General features: G+C 35.5%; 1 protein-coding gene across 1 annotated transcript; it reads left to right on the top strand.

The window, feature by feature from the left end:
• The first annotated feature begins 271 nt into the window (after positions 1–271).
• On the top strand, positions 272–1,117 carry LOC105804056 (VQ motif-containing protein 29). The gene has a single exon (XM_012636548.2). The coding sequence runs from the start codon at positions 374–376 to the stop codon at positions 908–910; it is 537 nt and encodes a 178-aa protein (XP_012492002.1). The 5' UTR covers positions 272–373; the 3' UTR covers positions 911–1,117.
• The last annotated feature ends 14,331 nt before the right edge of the window (positions 1,118–15,448 follow it).

Here is a 15,448-nt window from a genome sequence, read left to right as displayed (position 1 = left end):
GCTTAATTTTTTTTTGGTTTCTTCATGTCATGCCCAAGATGATATTGAGAACATTAGAAGAGATTAATATAGAAATAATATAATCTTCTATACTTAAAATATGTACTATGAAATGAAATTGGGTCAAAATTCAGGTGCTTCGCCCAATTTCCTAAGTAATCTGTTAGCAATATTATACGGCCGCTGACGGAATCACGTTTGGATTTTTGCTTATAATCCCCACAGCGTATTCCATTATCCAGCACACCCTCCTTTTCTTTTTCCTTTTTCTTCCCTTTTTAATTTATTCCTCCCATTTTCTTCTCCTTTTTTCCCTATATAAATCGGTGTCCTCATTCTAAATTTCCAGGTCCAGATTTACTAGATTTTCGCTATGGAAGCTACTTATTCATCATCTTCTTCTTCTTCTTCTTCGGCTTTACAAGGAACAGGAGGGTTCAAGCTGATATCACAGGGACAACACCCTTTTCACGGATCGCTTCATTCGGTACGTAAGCCATTGGCAAAGCCCTGGAAAAAGCCGATTGCACCCTTGCCACCGACACCACCTAAAGTTTACCGGGTCGACCCCGTAAACTTCCGGGACTTGGTTCAAAAGCTCACCGGTGCACCCCAGTTCATGTCTCAATCCCATCAAACGCCGTCGTCGTCGTCGGCTCAGCGTCTTCAAAGAATGGCACCTTCTCCTCTTAAAATCGCAGCATCGTCAGTGTCGGAGGAACAAGTTTCTGCACCATTGGATCTCGCTTCGGGATTCGGTCATACTAAATCCCAAAACCAGCAAATTTCTGATAATGCATCGAATTCATCACTTGGTTTGAACTTGTCACCGTCTTCTTATAACTGGTGTAATTTCTCTATTCTCAGTCCCGGAACCTTGTCCAGCTTGGACCTAAGCACTGTTCCATAAATAAGTAAGATTTTTTTTTTTTTGAGAAGGAATAAATAAGTAAGATTAAAACTACATTCTTTTGTTTGTAGAAGTTATATGTAACGCTAGAATAATTAATGATGTTGAGGAACTCTCCATCTGTCGATGATCATTACAATGTACGCCAATAATAGCCATAACTGCAGTTATTAAATAATAAGCTTGCCCCACTTAATTAATATTAAATTTTGCCTAGTCTCCCAAGAGCAGTGATCACCTTTTCAACTTTTTTCTTTTCTTCTCTTTTCTTTTTTGATTCTTCTTTAAATTCTTTTGCTTTTTGTAGTTTGTTTGGAAGAGCTGTGTAGTTATAGCGGTGATAAGCATATGCTTATGCATATTAAGAGAGACCTTGCCATCAGACAAAAGGGAAATTTGTTACGCATACATTTTTCTTATGAAATAAGGCGGGATCGATGTAATAAGCAAATTAAAGAGAGCTAATTAGCTAATGAAGTTTTGGTTATGTTACAGTTTTGGGATTTTAAGTTTCATGATCGGAGTTCTACTTTAATTAGATTATATATGGATTTTATTCATATTTATTTTGACTTAAATCTCGTTGTTTACACCATTTTTTTGATAAAACGGGGTCGACTTGGTTTTTTGAAAAAGAAAATGAATACGGGAGTCGCCACCAATCTTTTTTAATGATGTGTGATCGGGTCACCTCAAAAAGTGGTTGCTTTTAATAAATGACTTGGTTTTATTAAAATAACGATTTTGGTCCACGAAATTCAGAAAAATAGGTTCGGGAGTCGGTTACGTACGAGGAAGGATTAGCACCCTTTTAACGTCCAAAATTGGTACCTAGTTGATTATTTAGTGTCTTTAGTGTCGTAGATTGAAAACTTTGAAGAATTTTTAAAAATACGATCCTTAAAAAAAACTCGAATAACAAGGATTGAAATTTAAGATTCTCTTGTTTCGAAGGAATCACATCTAGCACGTTAAGACACGATACTTTAAACCATTGAAACCAAGATCACCTTATGGTTTCAAAAACCCATACTTTGAAGTTTTAAGAGGATATTTGGCTATTTGGTCAAACAAGAAATCGAAACCCAGCACGTTAGGGCATACTTTCTCGAATTTCTAAATGCAAAATATTGCATTTATTATTTTTTAGAAAAAATCCTCATATCGAGAAAACAATGTCACATCCAATGCGTTAGGACACAACGTATCGAATTCCCGATACGAGAATACATGCCGTAAATTTGCTTATTTAAAAGATATTTAGCTATCTAGGGTTTAAAAAAAGGTTCGTGCCCAGTAAGTTAGGACACGATCTTTTCTTAATTCCCGAGATCGTTTAAAACTTGAGTTTGAAAAGATTCGTGTATTTAGATTTGTTGTGAAATTCGAAACCCAGTAAGTTAGGATACGACCTTCTCGAATCTAAGCACGAGGTTTTGCTTATTCAAAAAAAATCATAATTTATGCATTGAAATTAATCTAACTCGAAATAGTAGAGCATGACGTTACTGTGCGTAGCAAACAATGATGAACACGATAATGTAAGCGTAAGTAATAGGCGCGTCATAGTAAACGAGATAAATAATAGGAGAGACAAATCGATTATATCTCAACAAATAAATAAATGCATAACTAAGACATTCCTTTAAAATAATAACGAACATATACGCAAATAAATAAATTAACATTGAGTGAAACAAAAATGCAATAAATAAAATTAATAAAACCATAAAATTATAAGAATATGTGTGCATATATATATATATTAAAATTGTCAAAATATAACAAATATATATATGTATATATAAATTATAAAATATATGTACATATATGTATTATAAAATATATATAAGTATACGTATATTTTAAGATAATATATACAAAAAGAATATATGTATGTATATATATATAGGAGTTATAAAATGTAAAACACATATATTATAAGAATTCATGTATATATATATTTTAAAGTTATAGAATATAAAACACATATGTATGTATAAATATATAAAACATAAAATATGTGCGTATGTATATTATAAAAATGTGTACATACATGTATAACAAAGTTTTAAATAAAGATGTAAATAAGCAAACAAATAACTAAATAAATAAATAAAGAATTAAGATAGGAAGGGCTTAATTGCAGCTTAAATTAAATTAGCGGGATAGATTAAAATAAAAATAAATAAAGGGACCAATTTCAAATGCGCAAAGTAAAGCGGGGATTAATGAAGAAAATATCCCATTGAACTCCTGTGTTGCGTTTCAATGGACTACAATGAAACAAGCAGTAAATCTTATGGCCCAAATCAAGAATAAAAAAAATTCGATTACACTATGTTGCAAAAGCGGAGGGGCTGAACATGCAAATAGCCCCTCCCAACAAAACACGCGGATCCTGGCGTTACTGGGTCGGGCCGCGGGTTAAACATCAAAATGGCGCCGTTTTGGCCACTGATGCTAAGGCCCAAAACGACGTCGTTTTATAACCAATATAAATACTCTAAAAAACAAAAAAAATTAGTTTAAACCCACTTTTTAAAAAAAATTCAGAGAGCTTTCAAACTCTCTCTCTAACAGCCTCAAATCCAGCCAATAGGGCCACCGTCTACGCCGCCGTGGCTCCATCGTAGGCGGTGGTCGGAGCGACGCGGAGATCGGATTTTCAACCCAATCCAAAAATACTTGAAGGCCAAGCCTTCTGAGCCCTAAGACCGAAAGAAAAAGAAGAAGCCACGCCCTTTCCCCTTTCTTTTTCCTTTTTTTTTCTTTTTATTAATATTTAAAAAAGATTTGTAAAATAAAAAAATGAATAAATAAATAAATAAATCAGACAAGAACGCAGAAGACAATCTTTTGATTTTTATTTCCAATGTTTGTAAGAGTGTCCAGAAAAAAAAAGAGAGAAATTACAGCCCTCATGCTTGGTTTTTATAACCGATTTTAAAAATCCCTAAACTTCTATTTTTTGTCGTTTTGTGCTTTGGATCCTTGTACTGTTGCGTGTAGTTTGCTATTTTGCAGGTGCCAGAGGCTGACGGTGGTGTCAAAGGTGGCGTTCGAGGAGTGGCAGAGGCGTGTGATGCAGGTGACTGACCATGGGGCAGGAGCGGCGGCCAGCAGCAAGGCAACTAGGGTTTTTGTTTTGGCTGAACAAATTTTAAAGTTTGGGCTGTTAGGTTTGGGCTTTTGGGCTGTTGGGTTTGTTCAATTTTGGGCCTGGGTTGTGGACTAATTAATTTATTTTGATTTTGGGTGTTGGGTCTTATTGGGCCTCGGGTCAAAATTGGGCCCTACAGCTGCCCCTCTTTGCTCATTGTCGTTTAACGAGAATAGAGCAAAGACTTCAAAAAGGACCAATTTTGCATTGTCTCGCTGATCCTTGACTTGTTCTGGTGCTTCTCTTTTCAGGTAGCTTCATTCTAGTCCACTGTGTCTCATTGCTTTGATCCACTTCACGGCATCTTTAGAGAGATATGGCTTAAATCTACTCTGCTGTAACTCCATGGGGATGAGATTCGTGGTTTTAGTCTTCTCCACTGCAACTTCAGGGAGATAAGACTTGTATCTTCAACCTGCTCCGCTGCAACTTCAGGGAGATAAGGTTTGATATGATAAGATCTAATTCGACCTACCACAACTTCAGAGGTATATGATTCATCATTTTAATCTGCTCCACTGCAACTTCAGGGAGATAGGATTGGTTTCTTTTGTCTGCTCCACTACTGCTTAGGGAGATAAGACTTGATCCGATCTACTCTACTGCAACTTCAAAGAGATAAGATCTGTGGTTTTAATCCGCTCCACTGCAACTTCAGGGAGATAGGATTGGTTTCTTTTGTCTGCTCTACTACTGCTTAGGGAGATAAGACTTGATGCGATCTGCTCTACTGTAACTTCAGAGAGATAAGATCTGTGGTTTTAATCCGCTCCACTGCAACTTCAGGGAGATAGGATTGGTTTCTTTTGTCTGCTCCACTACTGCTTAGGGAGATAAGACTTGATGCGATATGCTCTACTGTAACTTTAGAGAGATAATATATGTGTTTTAATCTGCTCCACTACAACTTTAGAGAGATAGGATTGGTTCTTCCGATCTGCTTCACTGCCAGTACAGGAAGGTAAGATCTGCTATCTGCGACCTACTTCGCTGCCAATATCGGAAGACAAGATCTACAATCTTTGACCTACTTCGCTGCCAATACAGGAAGACAAGATCTACAATCTTCGACCTACTTCACTGCCAATATAGGAAGACAAGATCTACAATCTTCGACCTACTCCACTGCTGTTCAGAGAGACAAGATTTGCTATATTCAGCCTACTCCACTGCAAATTCAGGGAGGTCAGGCTGGATATGATGACTTTAATCCATCCCACTATGACTTCAGGGGTATGGGTAACTTCATTAATCTATTCTCTGGGGAACATGACCTGCAAAATCCATTTCATGGACCTACTTATGCCTAGTGATTAGAATATTATGATCGGAATGAATCAAAATTTTCTAACTAGATGTGTATGAATCATATTTGCATGAATGCAGAATGTCATTTTTCAAGAATGATCCCTTTTTAATGTTTAGGTTGTCTTTGCTCAATGTTCATCAAGACTTTATCACTGATGCGTCACTGTGCCTTCTTGTTCAGCTAGTAAATTTAACAGAAAATCCAAAGAAATAGTCGTAATTCAGACCCTTCTTTCTCAAATGCCCCTAACCCTTAGGTTGGTTAGTTCTAAACAATAGCCCTATTTCAGGTCATCGTATTATTTAGAAGCTTTCGGAGTAATATGCAAAACTTCTTTTGCTTGAATATTATCAGTCTAGTAATCGTTATTTCAATGAAAAATGCTTGAAAAAGATTATCAAAATGGACAAGATGAAATTTTGTCGAGAGCAAAGCTCGAAATGAATAAATCAATCAAGATAGCAAATTTTGCTAGAATACAAAATGAGAATAAATTAATCAAGATGGCGTATTTGGTCAAAATACAAAAAATGAATAAAATGGAAGTAGGTGCCCCAGATATTGTAGCATGAGCTTATCTGCCTCAAACTTCTTGAGGACCATTTTAAATTTGATATGTGTTTAGATGTCCTAGAAGACTTTGTTGATGCCCCAAGATGAAGCATCTCTCCTTCTTATTAATTCAGAGATGACAAGACTGCCCATGCCCCACTTTCGATCAAAATTTGAATTGCCCATTCCTGGGTTTTCAATTCAAACCCCTTTGGTCTCAAGGCGCCCTTTGCGGGTTTTCACATTGGCCTCTCCTTTTTCTTTTTTCGTTCTTCTTTTCTTTTCTTTTTCTTTTTTTCTTTTTTCAAGTGAATTATTTATTTCTTGAATCATAATTCTCAAGATTAGGCGGGTTTTTGTCATCCACCTTGGTCAATATCGACGCTTTTTCAAATAAGGTCTTCCAAATAAGGTCCTTTCTAGTTTGGCATCCACTTTCTTCAGAAGTCATTTTGTATGGGAAGGATCTTTTTTGATAACAGGTCCCCCTCATAGAATTCTTTGGGGAGAACCTTTTTTTGTGAGCTCGCGTCATTCGCTTTTGGTACACTTGACCATGACGGATAGCTTTCAACCTTTTCTCTTCAATCAAATTTAAATGATCATATCGGGCCTGGATCCATTCTGCTTCATCCAACTTCAACTCTGACAAGACTCGAAGGGAAGGAATATCAACTTCGATGGGTAAAACTGCCTCTATTCCATATACCAATGAGAAATGAGTTGCCCCGGTAGAGGTTTTTTTTTGTTTTTTTTGCCTCCACTGAACTATTCATTTTGGGGCGACATGGTGTTAATCTTGAACAAACTACAAACTTCTAATATCGTGCTGTTGTTCAAATTTGGTGTATTGTCAGATATGATCCTTTTTTGGTATTCCATATCGACATATGACTTCTCTTTTTCAAGAATTTGCTGACTGTCAGCTTTGTGACATTAGCATATGAAGCGGCTTCTACCCACTTAGTGGAGTAATTGATGACCACATAGATGAATTGATGACCCTTATAAGCTTTTGGATAGATTAATCCAATGACATCCATGCCCCACATAGAGGAAGTCTATGGGAAAGTTACAATATGAATCTTGTCTCCATAAATTTGGCACTTATGCAAATCTTGGTATAACTGATGCAATCCCCTTCCATGGTGGACCAGCAATACCCATATCTCATGATTTACTTGGCCATTGCAAAATCAATGCATATGTTCCTCAAACACCCTTATAGACCTTTTCTAATATGTTCTTAGCCTTAACAGTGTCCACACGTCTTAGTAACTCAAGCATATCTTAATCATGCGAAAATATCCTTAAATTGTTGGAGTAACTCAATGACGTCTTGCTTTATCTCTGCGGTGATACAGGCTCTGATCTTCACCTCTTTCTCTTATCCTAAGCTCACAATTTCCATTGATTTTTTTGTATGCAAGGTAGGATCTGTTTCTTGACTTGTTCTACCATCCTTAACAATTAAGAGATAAGCTACAGTCTCGGCCATCTTCAAAGTCTTGAGGTTCCTTTGGATACATATCTTGCTCAAAAGAAGGTTCTAAGTCAATAGTAGTGTCGCTCATATCATTGATATCTAGAGACCTATTCTAGGAACGAAAGAAGACTCAAAAAACCAATGAATCAAAGGGTAATTATCTGTGTGGTATGAGTATGAATAAAATGGAAGGAACAAAAGAATGTTTACCAAAACAAGACACAAAGATGCATTTCATTGAAATAAAAAAAAGTGGACATGTGTCTTTTTCACAAAAGAATTTTCTATTGCTCCTAGGCTTAGAGCAATAAGAGTGTTATGAATATTACTCTGAAATGGTCCTAAAAACTACAAGAATCTCATCCACAGTCCCGTTGTTCAAAACACCTTTAGGGATGTAGAAACAAATTCCTAATATTTTTTTAGTACCTTCTTCAAAGGCACAAACATCTTTACCTTTCGAACCATTGATATCTTCAAAGAATTCCAATTCTTTATCATCCATTGGGCTCTTTACTAGAGATCTGAACTCACGCACTTTTGGATTTTAAAAAATTTATTGTATGCAATGAAATGTGATGTTAATAAATGGAAAATATACATGTAATGTAATGTAATGCAATGCAGATGCATGAATGCAAAAAGAGACGTTGATCTTGATTCAATTTCATTAGAACAACTTTACTAGAAAACAAATCTCTTTATATAAAGCAGATATATATACGGCTTTGCCCTTATACTCCAAGCGAAGACATAGATCCCTTTCTTCATCTGGGTGTTAAGATAAATCTCACGAATTTTCCAATAGATGCCCCTACTAGCTCCTTTTTGCTTGATCCGGACCGTAGCTCATTGCTTACTCATCCTCGTGATGCTCATTAGCTTCTTTTCAAAAGGTCGGGATGTTGGCGACTCTCGAATAATATTTGTCAACTTGAATCCTCGAGCAATAAAGTAAAGCCATGTATTCCTTCACGAACTTTCAGCCTTCTCTCATTGTGCTTGATCAGACCATATTTGAGCAGTCGCATTATATTCCACTTTATCAAGAAATTCATTTTCCATGACAAGCTTTTCTATTTAGAATTCAAATTTGAATCAACACCTCTTTTCTATGATGAAAATGCAATGCAATCATAACCAAAACGAAAGAAAGCAGGTTAGTACAAAGCAAAAATAAGCAAGAAAGAAACAAAAAAGCACCTACTCGGGAGATCACTAGGGTTTGGTGTGATTATTCCTAAGGTGGGTAATTAATGCTAACTATATGCAGTTCAGCTCTAAAGTAAGAGTACCCGAACCGAAAGATTCCTCGATCCTCACTCATTATAGGCTCATACAGACCAAGTTCAGTTCAGGGGAATACATTTCCCTATGGCTACACGGAAATGAAAATCTCACGAAGACATAGGTACGGATGTATCCCGAAAGTGATCCGCTATCCTGCACGGAGGTGAAGACCTCACGAAGGAAATAGCTTCTCACTACCACCTAAAAGGAAATAATCAAGCGGTTATGTAATGCAATATGCAGAAACATATCAAAAATATTCAAACCAATAGAGTAATTACAAACCGAAGTAATAATCGTAACAAACGGACGAAATACAACAAAATGATCATAAATTTAAACCAAGTTTTCAGGTGACCTCTAGGTATTTGGTGTGGTTCTACCTAGGGTAGGCTCTTAAGGTTTATTATACGCGGTTCGATTCTAAAGTAAGGGTACCTGAACTAGCAGATTGCTCGATCCTCACCCATTATAGGCTCATACGGACTGAGTTCAGTTTAGGGAAATACATTTCCCTATGGCTATGCGGAGATGAAAATCTCACGAAGACATAGGCACGGATATATCCCGAAAGCGATTCACTATCCCATGCAGAGGTGAAAACCTCACGAAAGAGTAGCTTATCACTCCCACTTAAAAGGTGTGACCCATGGTCATGCAAGCAATGTGTGAAGATATAAAAATTTAAAATATCAGACATGATGAAAACTCAAACTCAAAAACAGATGAAATGTAATAAGAGGATCATATATTAAAAATCAAAATTTCAACTTTCAACAAAAAGAAAAAAAGTTAATCAATTTACGACATGACTCTCTTATGTTCCCCAGTGGAGTCGCCAAGCTATTGACACCATTTTTTTAACAAAACGGGGTCGACTTGGTTTTTTGAAAAAGAAAATGAACACTGGAGTCACCACCAATCTTTTTTAATGAGGTGTGATCGGGTCACCTCAAAAAGTGGTTGTTTTTAATAAATGACTTGGTTTTATTAAAACAACGATTTTGGTCCACGAAATTCAGAGAAATAAGTTCGGGAGTCGGTTATGTACGAGGAAGAATTAGCACCCTCGTAACGCCCAAAATTGGTACCTAGTTGATTATTTGGTGTCTTTAGTGTCGAAGATTGAAAACTTTGAAGAATTTTTAAAAATACGATCCTTAAAAAAAACTTGAATAACAAGGATTGAAATTTAAGATTCTCTTGTTCTGAAGGAATCACATCTAGCACGTTAGGACACGATACTTTAAACCATCGAAACTAAGATCACCTTATGGTTTCAAAAACCCATACTTTGAAGTTTTAAGAGGATATTTGGCTATTTGGTCAAACGAGAAATCGAGACCCAGCACGTTAGGGCATACTTTCTCGAATTTCCAAATGCAAAATATTGCCTTTATTATTTTTTAGAAAAAAATCCTCATATTGAGAAAACAATGTCACATCCAATGCGTTAGGACACAACGTATCGAATTCCTGATACGAGAATACATGCCGAAAATTTACTTATTTAAAAGATATTTAGCTATCTAGGGTTTAAAAACAGGTTCGTGCCCAGTAAGTTAGTACACGATCTTTTCTTAATTCCCGAGATCGTTTAAAACTTGAGTTTGAAAAGATTCGTGTATTTAGATTTGTTGTGAAATTCGAAACCCAGTAAGTTAGGGTATGACCTTCTCGAATCTAAACACGAGGTTTTGCTTATTCAAAAAAAATCATAATTTATGCATTGAAATTAATCTAACTCGGAATAGTAGAGCATGACGTTACTGTGCGTAGCAAACAATGATGAACGCGATAATGTAAGCGTAAGTAATAGGCGCGTCATAGTAAACGAGATAAATAATAGGAGAGACAAATCGATTATATCTCAACAAATAAATAAATGCATAACTAAGACATTCCTTTAAAATAATAACGAACATATACGCAAATAAATAAATTAACATCGAGTGGAACAAAATGCAATAAATAAAATTAATAAAACCATAAAATTATAAGAATATGTGTGCATATATATATATTAAATTTTTCAAAAATATAAAAATATATATCAGATATATTAATTATAAAATATATGTACATATATGTATTATAAAATATATATAAGTATACGTATATTTTAAGATAGTATATACAAAAAATATATATGTATGTATATATATATAGGAGTTATAAAATGTAAAACACATATATTATAAGAATTCATGTATATATATATATATATTAAAGATATAGAATATAAAACACATATGTATGTTTAAATATATAAAAGAAAATATATGGGATGTATATTATAAAATGTGTACATACGTGTATAACAAAGTGTTAAATAAAGATGTAAATAAGCAAAGAATTAACTAAATAAATAAATAAAGAATTAAGATAGGAAGGGCTTAATTGCAGCTTAAATTAAATTAGCAGGATAGATTAAAATAAAAATAAATAAATAAAAGGACCAATTTCAAATGCGGAAAGTAAAGCGGAGATTAATCGGGACAATATCCCATTGACCTCCTGTGCTGCGTTTCAATGGACTAAAATGGAACAAGCAGTAAATCTTATAGCCCAAATCAAGAATAAAAAAAAGCTGAGGAGCTGAACATGCAAATAGCCCCTCCCAACAAAACACGCGGATTCTGGTGTTACTGGGTCGGGTCGCAGGTCAAACATCAAAACGGTGCCGTTTTGGCCACTGATGCTAAGGCCTAAAACGACGACGTTTTATACCCAATATAAATACTCTAAAAAAAGAAAAAAAATCAGTTTCAACCCACTTTTTAAAAAAAATTCAGAGAGCTTTCAAACTCTCTCTCTAACAGCCTCAAATCCGACCAATAGGGCCACCGTCTGCTCCGCCGTGGCTCCACCGTAGGTGGTGGTCGGAGCAACGCAGAGATCGGATTTTCAACCCGATTCAAAAATACTTGAAGGCCTAGCCTTCTAGGCCCTAAGAAGAAGAAGAAGGCACACCCTCTCACGTCCTGATTTCGGCGACTGAACTAGGCTCCGGCGACAGGCTTGGCCGACGACCTCAGGTATTCCCCTTTCCTTTTCATTTTTTTCTTTTTATTAATATTTAAAAAATATTTGTAAAAGAAAAAAATATGAAAAATAAATAAATAAATCAGACAAGAACGCAGAAGACAATCTTTTGATTTTTATTTCCAATGTTTGGAAGGGTGTCCAGAAAAAAGAGAGAGAGAAATTACAGCCCTCATGCTAGGTTTTTATAACCGATTTTAAAAATCCCTAGACTTCTATTTTTGTCGTTTTCTTCTTTGGATCCTTGTACTATTGCGTGTAGTTTGCTATTTTGCAGGTGTCAGAGGCTGACGGTGGTGGCAGAGGTGGTGTGCGATGAGTGGCAGAGGCGTGTGATGTAGGTGGCTGACCATGGGGCAGGAGCAGCGGCCAGCAGCTAGGCAACTAGGGTTTTTGTTTTGGCTGAAAAAATTTTAAAGTTTGGGCTGTTAGGTTTGGGCTTTTGTGCTGTTGGGTTTGTTCAATTTTGGGCCTGGGTTGTGACTAATTAATTTATTTTGATTTTGGGTGTTGGGTCTTATTGTGTCCCGAGTCAAAATTGGGCCCTACACTCATCTAATTTTATTTAGAGTTACTTTAATTTAAATTATAATTTTAATGATTGTTAATAATAATAATAATACAATGAGCACAAAAATAATAGACGAGAAGGAGGGGGATTTCTATTTCATTTATCTTCTTTTTCATCATCATTACAAGTAGTATATATATATATAGGGAGATTAGACTCCTCATTTTCTAATACATAAATAGGCAAAGGGGTTACAAGGAGATGAAAGGTGAAGAGTTAAGGAAGATAAAAGATAAAAGGTTGATTATAATGAATATCCACTTAATAGCATTCATAACATTCCCCCTTGGATGTTCACTGTATAAAGGATATGTCTTATTAAAAACCTTACTAGAAAAACCCTTGTAAGACAAAAACCTAGTGAAGGAAAAAAGAGAGTATATAATCTTTTAATACACAGTATGTCAGAACCTTAAAAGAAAAATGTAGTGCAAATTTATTCCCCCTCATGTAAGTATCACTTACGATCTTTGAAACGACACAATCCAATGTTGAAAATTAACTTCTCAAATGTAACGGTAGGGAATGTCTAATCGAATTCTTGATTATTCTTCGCATTAGGGGAGGGGTGTTACACCAGTGCATATTATGCTCCTCTTATTTAAACATGATTTTATTACTCAATACTGAGACATTCAATATTATTTATTAATACTAAATCATTAACATATACAAAAAAATTTGTTAATGCATATCAATATAGCTGTTAGAATTAAGTGACCCGAATCCTTATTTAAATCAAATACAGGTAAAATAAAATAAAAGAAAAGTCCCTATATAATTATACTTCTTTTATTTTATTTTAGAATAAGGGTTTTTAAACATTATTAAACTACATCTATTTGATATTGATTAGAATAAGGTGTTTCAATCTTACTACACTCCTATTAGAATATGGTTTTACAAGCCTATAAATAGACATAGTCTACTCCTCTTGTAATAATTTGAATTCGACATAGTGAATTTTTTCTCTTTTGCCCGTGGTTTTTTTCCCAAAAGGGTTTCCACGTAAAAATCTGTGTGTTCTTTAATTTTATTTCTCTTTTCTTTGTGATATATTGTCATTACTGATATTCTATTTTTTACAAATTGGTATCCGAGCTTCCGGGTTGTTCATCTCAATCACGTAATGGCATCTTTAAAGTATGAAATTCCGTTGTTGGATCACAACACCAGATTCGCATTGTGGCAGATAAAGATGCAGTCAGTTCTTTCACAGATAGACTTAGAGGAAGCCCTGCTAGGGGTAGATAAGATGCCTTCAACATTAACGGAGGAAGAGAAGAAGCGCAAAAATCGAAAGGCGTTAACACGGTTATATTTGCATTGGTCAAACAAAATTTTACAGGATGTGATGAAGGAGAAGACCGCTGCTGGATTTTGGAAGAGGTTGGAACAAATATGTATGTCGAAAACTCTAACTAGCAAGCTGCATATGAAGCAACGTCTTTATGCTCATCGTTTGAAGGAAGGTGCGTCTGTGCACGAACACTTAACAGTGTTTAAAGAAATTCTCTCAAACTTGGAGGCCATAGAGATTCAGTATGATAAGGAAGATCTAGGGTTGATTTTACTTTGTTTGTTGCCCCCGTTTTATTCAACCTTTAGAGATACGATTTTTTATAGCCGTGAGTCTCTCACAGTTGATGAGGTTTATGATTCTTTACCCTCGTATGATAAGATGAAGCATCTTGTGGTTAAAACTAACTTTCAAGGAGAGGGTCTCATTGTTCGTAGAAGACAAGATCGAAATGCTGATGATGATCGTGGAAGGACATAGGAACAAAAACCTCGCGATAAATCTAAGGGTAGATCGAAGTTTTCAAACAAAAGTAAAACTTGTAAATTTTGCAAGAAAAAAGGGCACATTAAATCTGAGTGTTATAAGCTACAGAACAAGATCAAAAGGGAGGCAGCGAATCAAAATGGAAAACAACCAGAAAGTTCTGGCAAAGCTGATGTTGTAGAAGACTACAGCAATGGTGAACTTCTAGTTGCTTCTGTCAACAATTTTAAAGTGAGCGAGGAGTGGATCCTTGATTCGGGCTGCACCTTCTACATGATACTCAATTGATATTGACTTACAACTTACGAAACAGTGTTTGAAGGTGTTGTTTTGATGGGAAATAATGTTTCATGTAGAATTGCAAGTGTTGAAACAATTAAAGTTAAGATGTTTGATAGAGTTGTCAGAACACTTAGTGACGTACGACATGTTCCAGAATTGAAGAGAAATTTAATTTCGTTGAGTACTCTTGATTCAAAAGGGTGCAAATACACAGCTGAAAGTAGGGTTTTGAATATTTCCAAAGGTTCCCTCGTTGTTATGAAAGAGCAGAGAGACTGCCAAGTTATATGTTTTGCAAGGTTCTACTGTTACTGGTGATGCAACTGTCACATCTTCTTCCTTGTCAGATGATGATATTACTAAACTTTGGAATATGTGCCTAGGGCATATGAGTGAGAATGACATGGCAAAGTTGAGCAAAAGAGGACTTCTTGATGGGTAAGGAATTTGAAAACTGAAGTTCTGTGAGCAGTGCATTTTTGGGAAGCAAAAGAGAGTTTGATTTACCAAAGGAATCCATAACATGAAGAGAACGTTCGAGTATATTCATTATGATCTGTGGGGGCCATCTACGGTGCCTTTGAGAGGTAGAGCTAATTATATACTAACTTTTATTAATGATTTTTCCAGAAAAGTGTGGATGTTCTTCCTGAAGCAGAAAAGCGATGTGTTTTCCGCATTTAATTCTTAGAAAATTATGATTCAAAAATAGACGGGAAAATAAATAAAATACCTCCGCACAGACAATGACTTAGAGTTCTGTTCTGATGAGTTTAATAAACTATGCAAGTCAGAAGGGATCATGAGACACTTGACAGTTCGTCATACTCCACAATAAAATGGCACTACAGAACGAATGAACAGAACGATATTGTCAAATGCCAGCTTACCAAAGTCATTTTGGGCCGAAGCAGCCTCTACTACATGTTTTTTGTTCAACTGATCTCCATCTGTTGCCATTGAGAAAAAGACTCCACTAGAGGTATGGTCTGGTAAGGTAATCCTACTGACTATTTTGATTTAAAGATCTTTGGGTATCCTGTGTATGCTCATG

Source organism: Gossypium raimondii, chromosome 11 (assembly GCF_025698545.1).
Source record: "Gossypium raimondii isolate GPD5lz chromosome 11, ASM2569854v1, whole genome shotgun sequence".
NCBI lineage: Eukaryota > Viridiplantae > Streptophyta > Magnoliopsida > Malvales > Malvaceae > Gossypium > Gossypium raimondii.
Note: the sequence above shows the minus strand (reverse complement) of the source record. Positions and strands in the feature narration are given on the sequence as shown.

Coding starts and splice junctions, on each gene's coding strand:
- LOC105804056 (XM_012636548.2), top strand. CDS start 374: ATGGAAGCTACTTATTCATCATCTTCTTCTTCTTCTTCTTCGGCTTTA.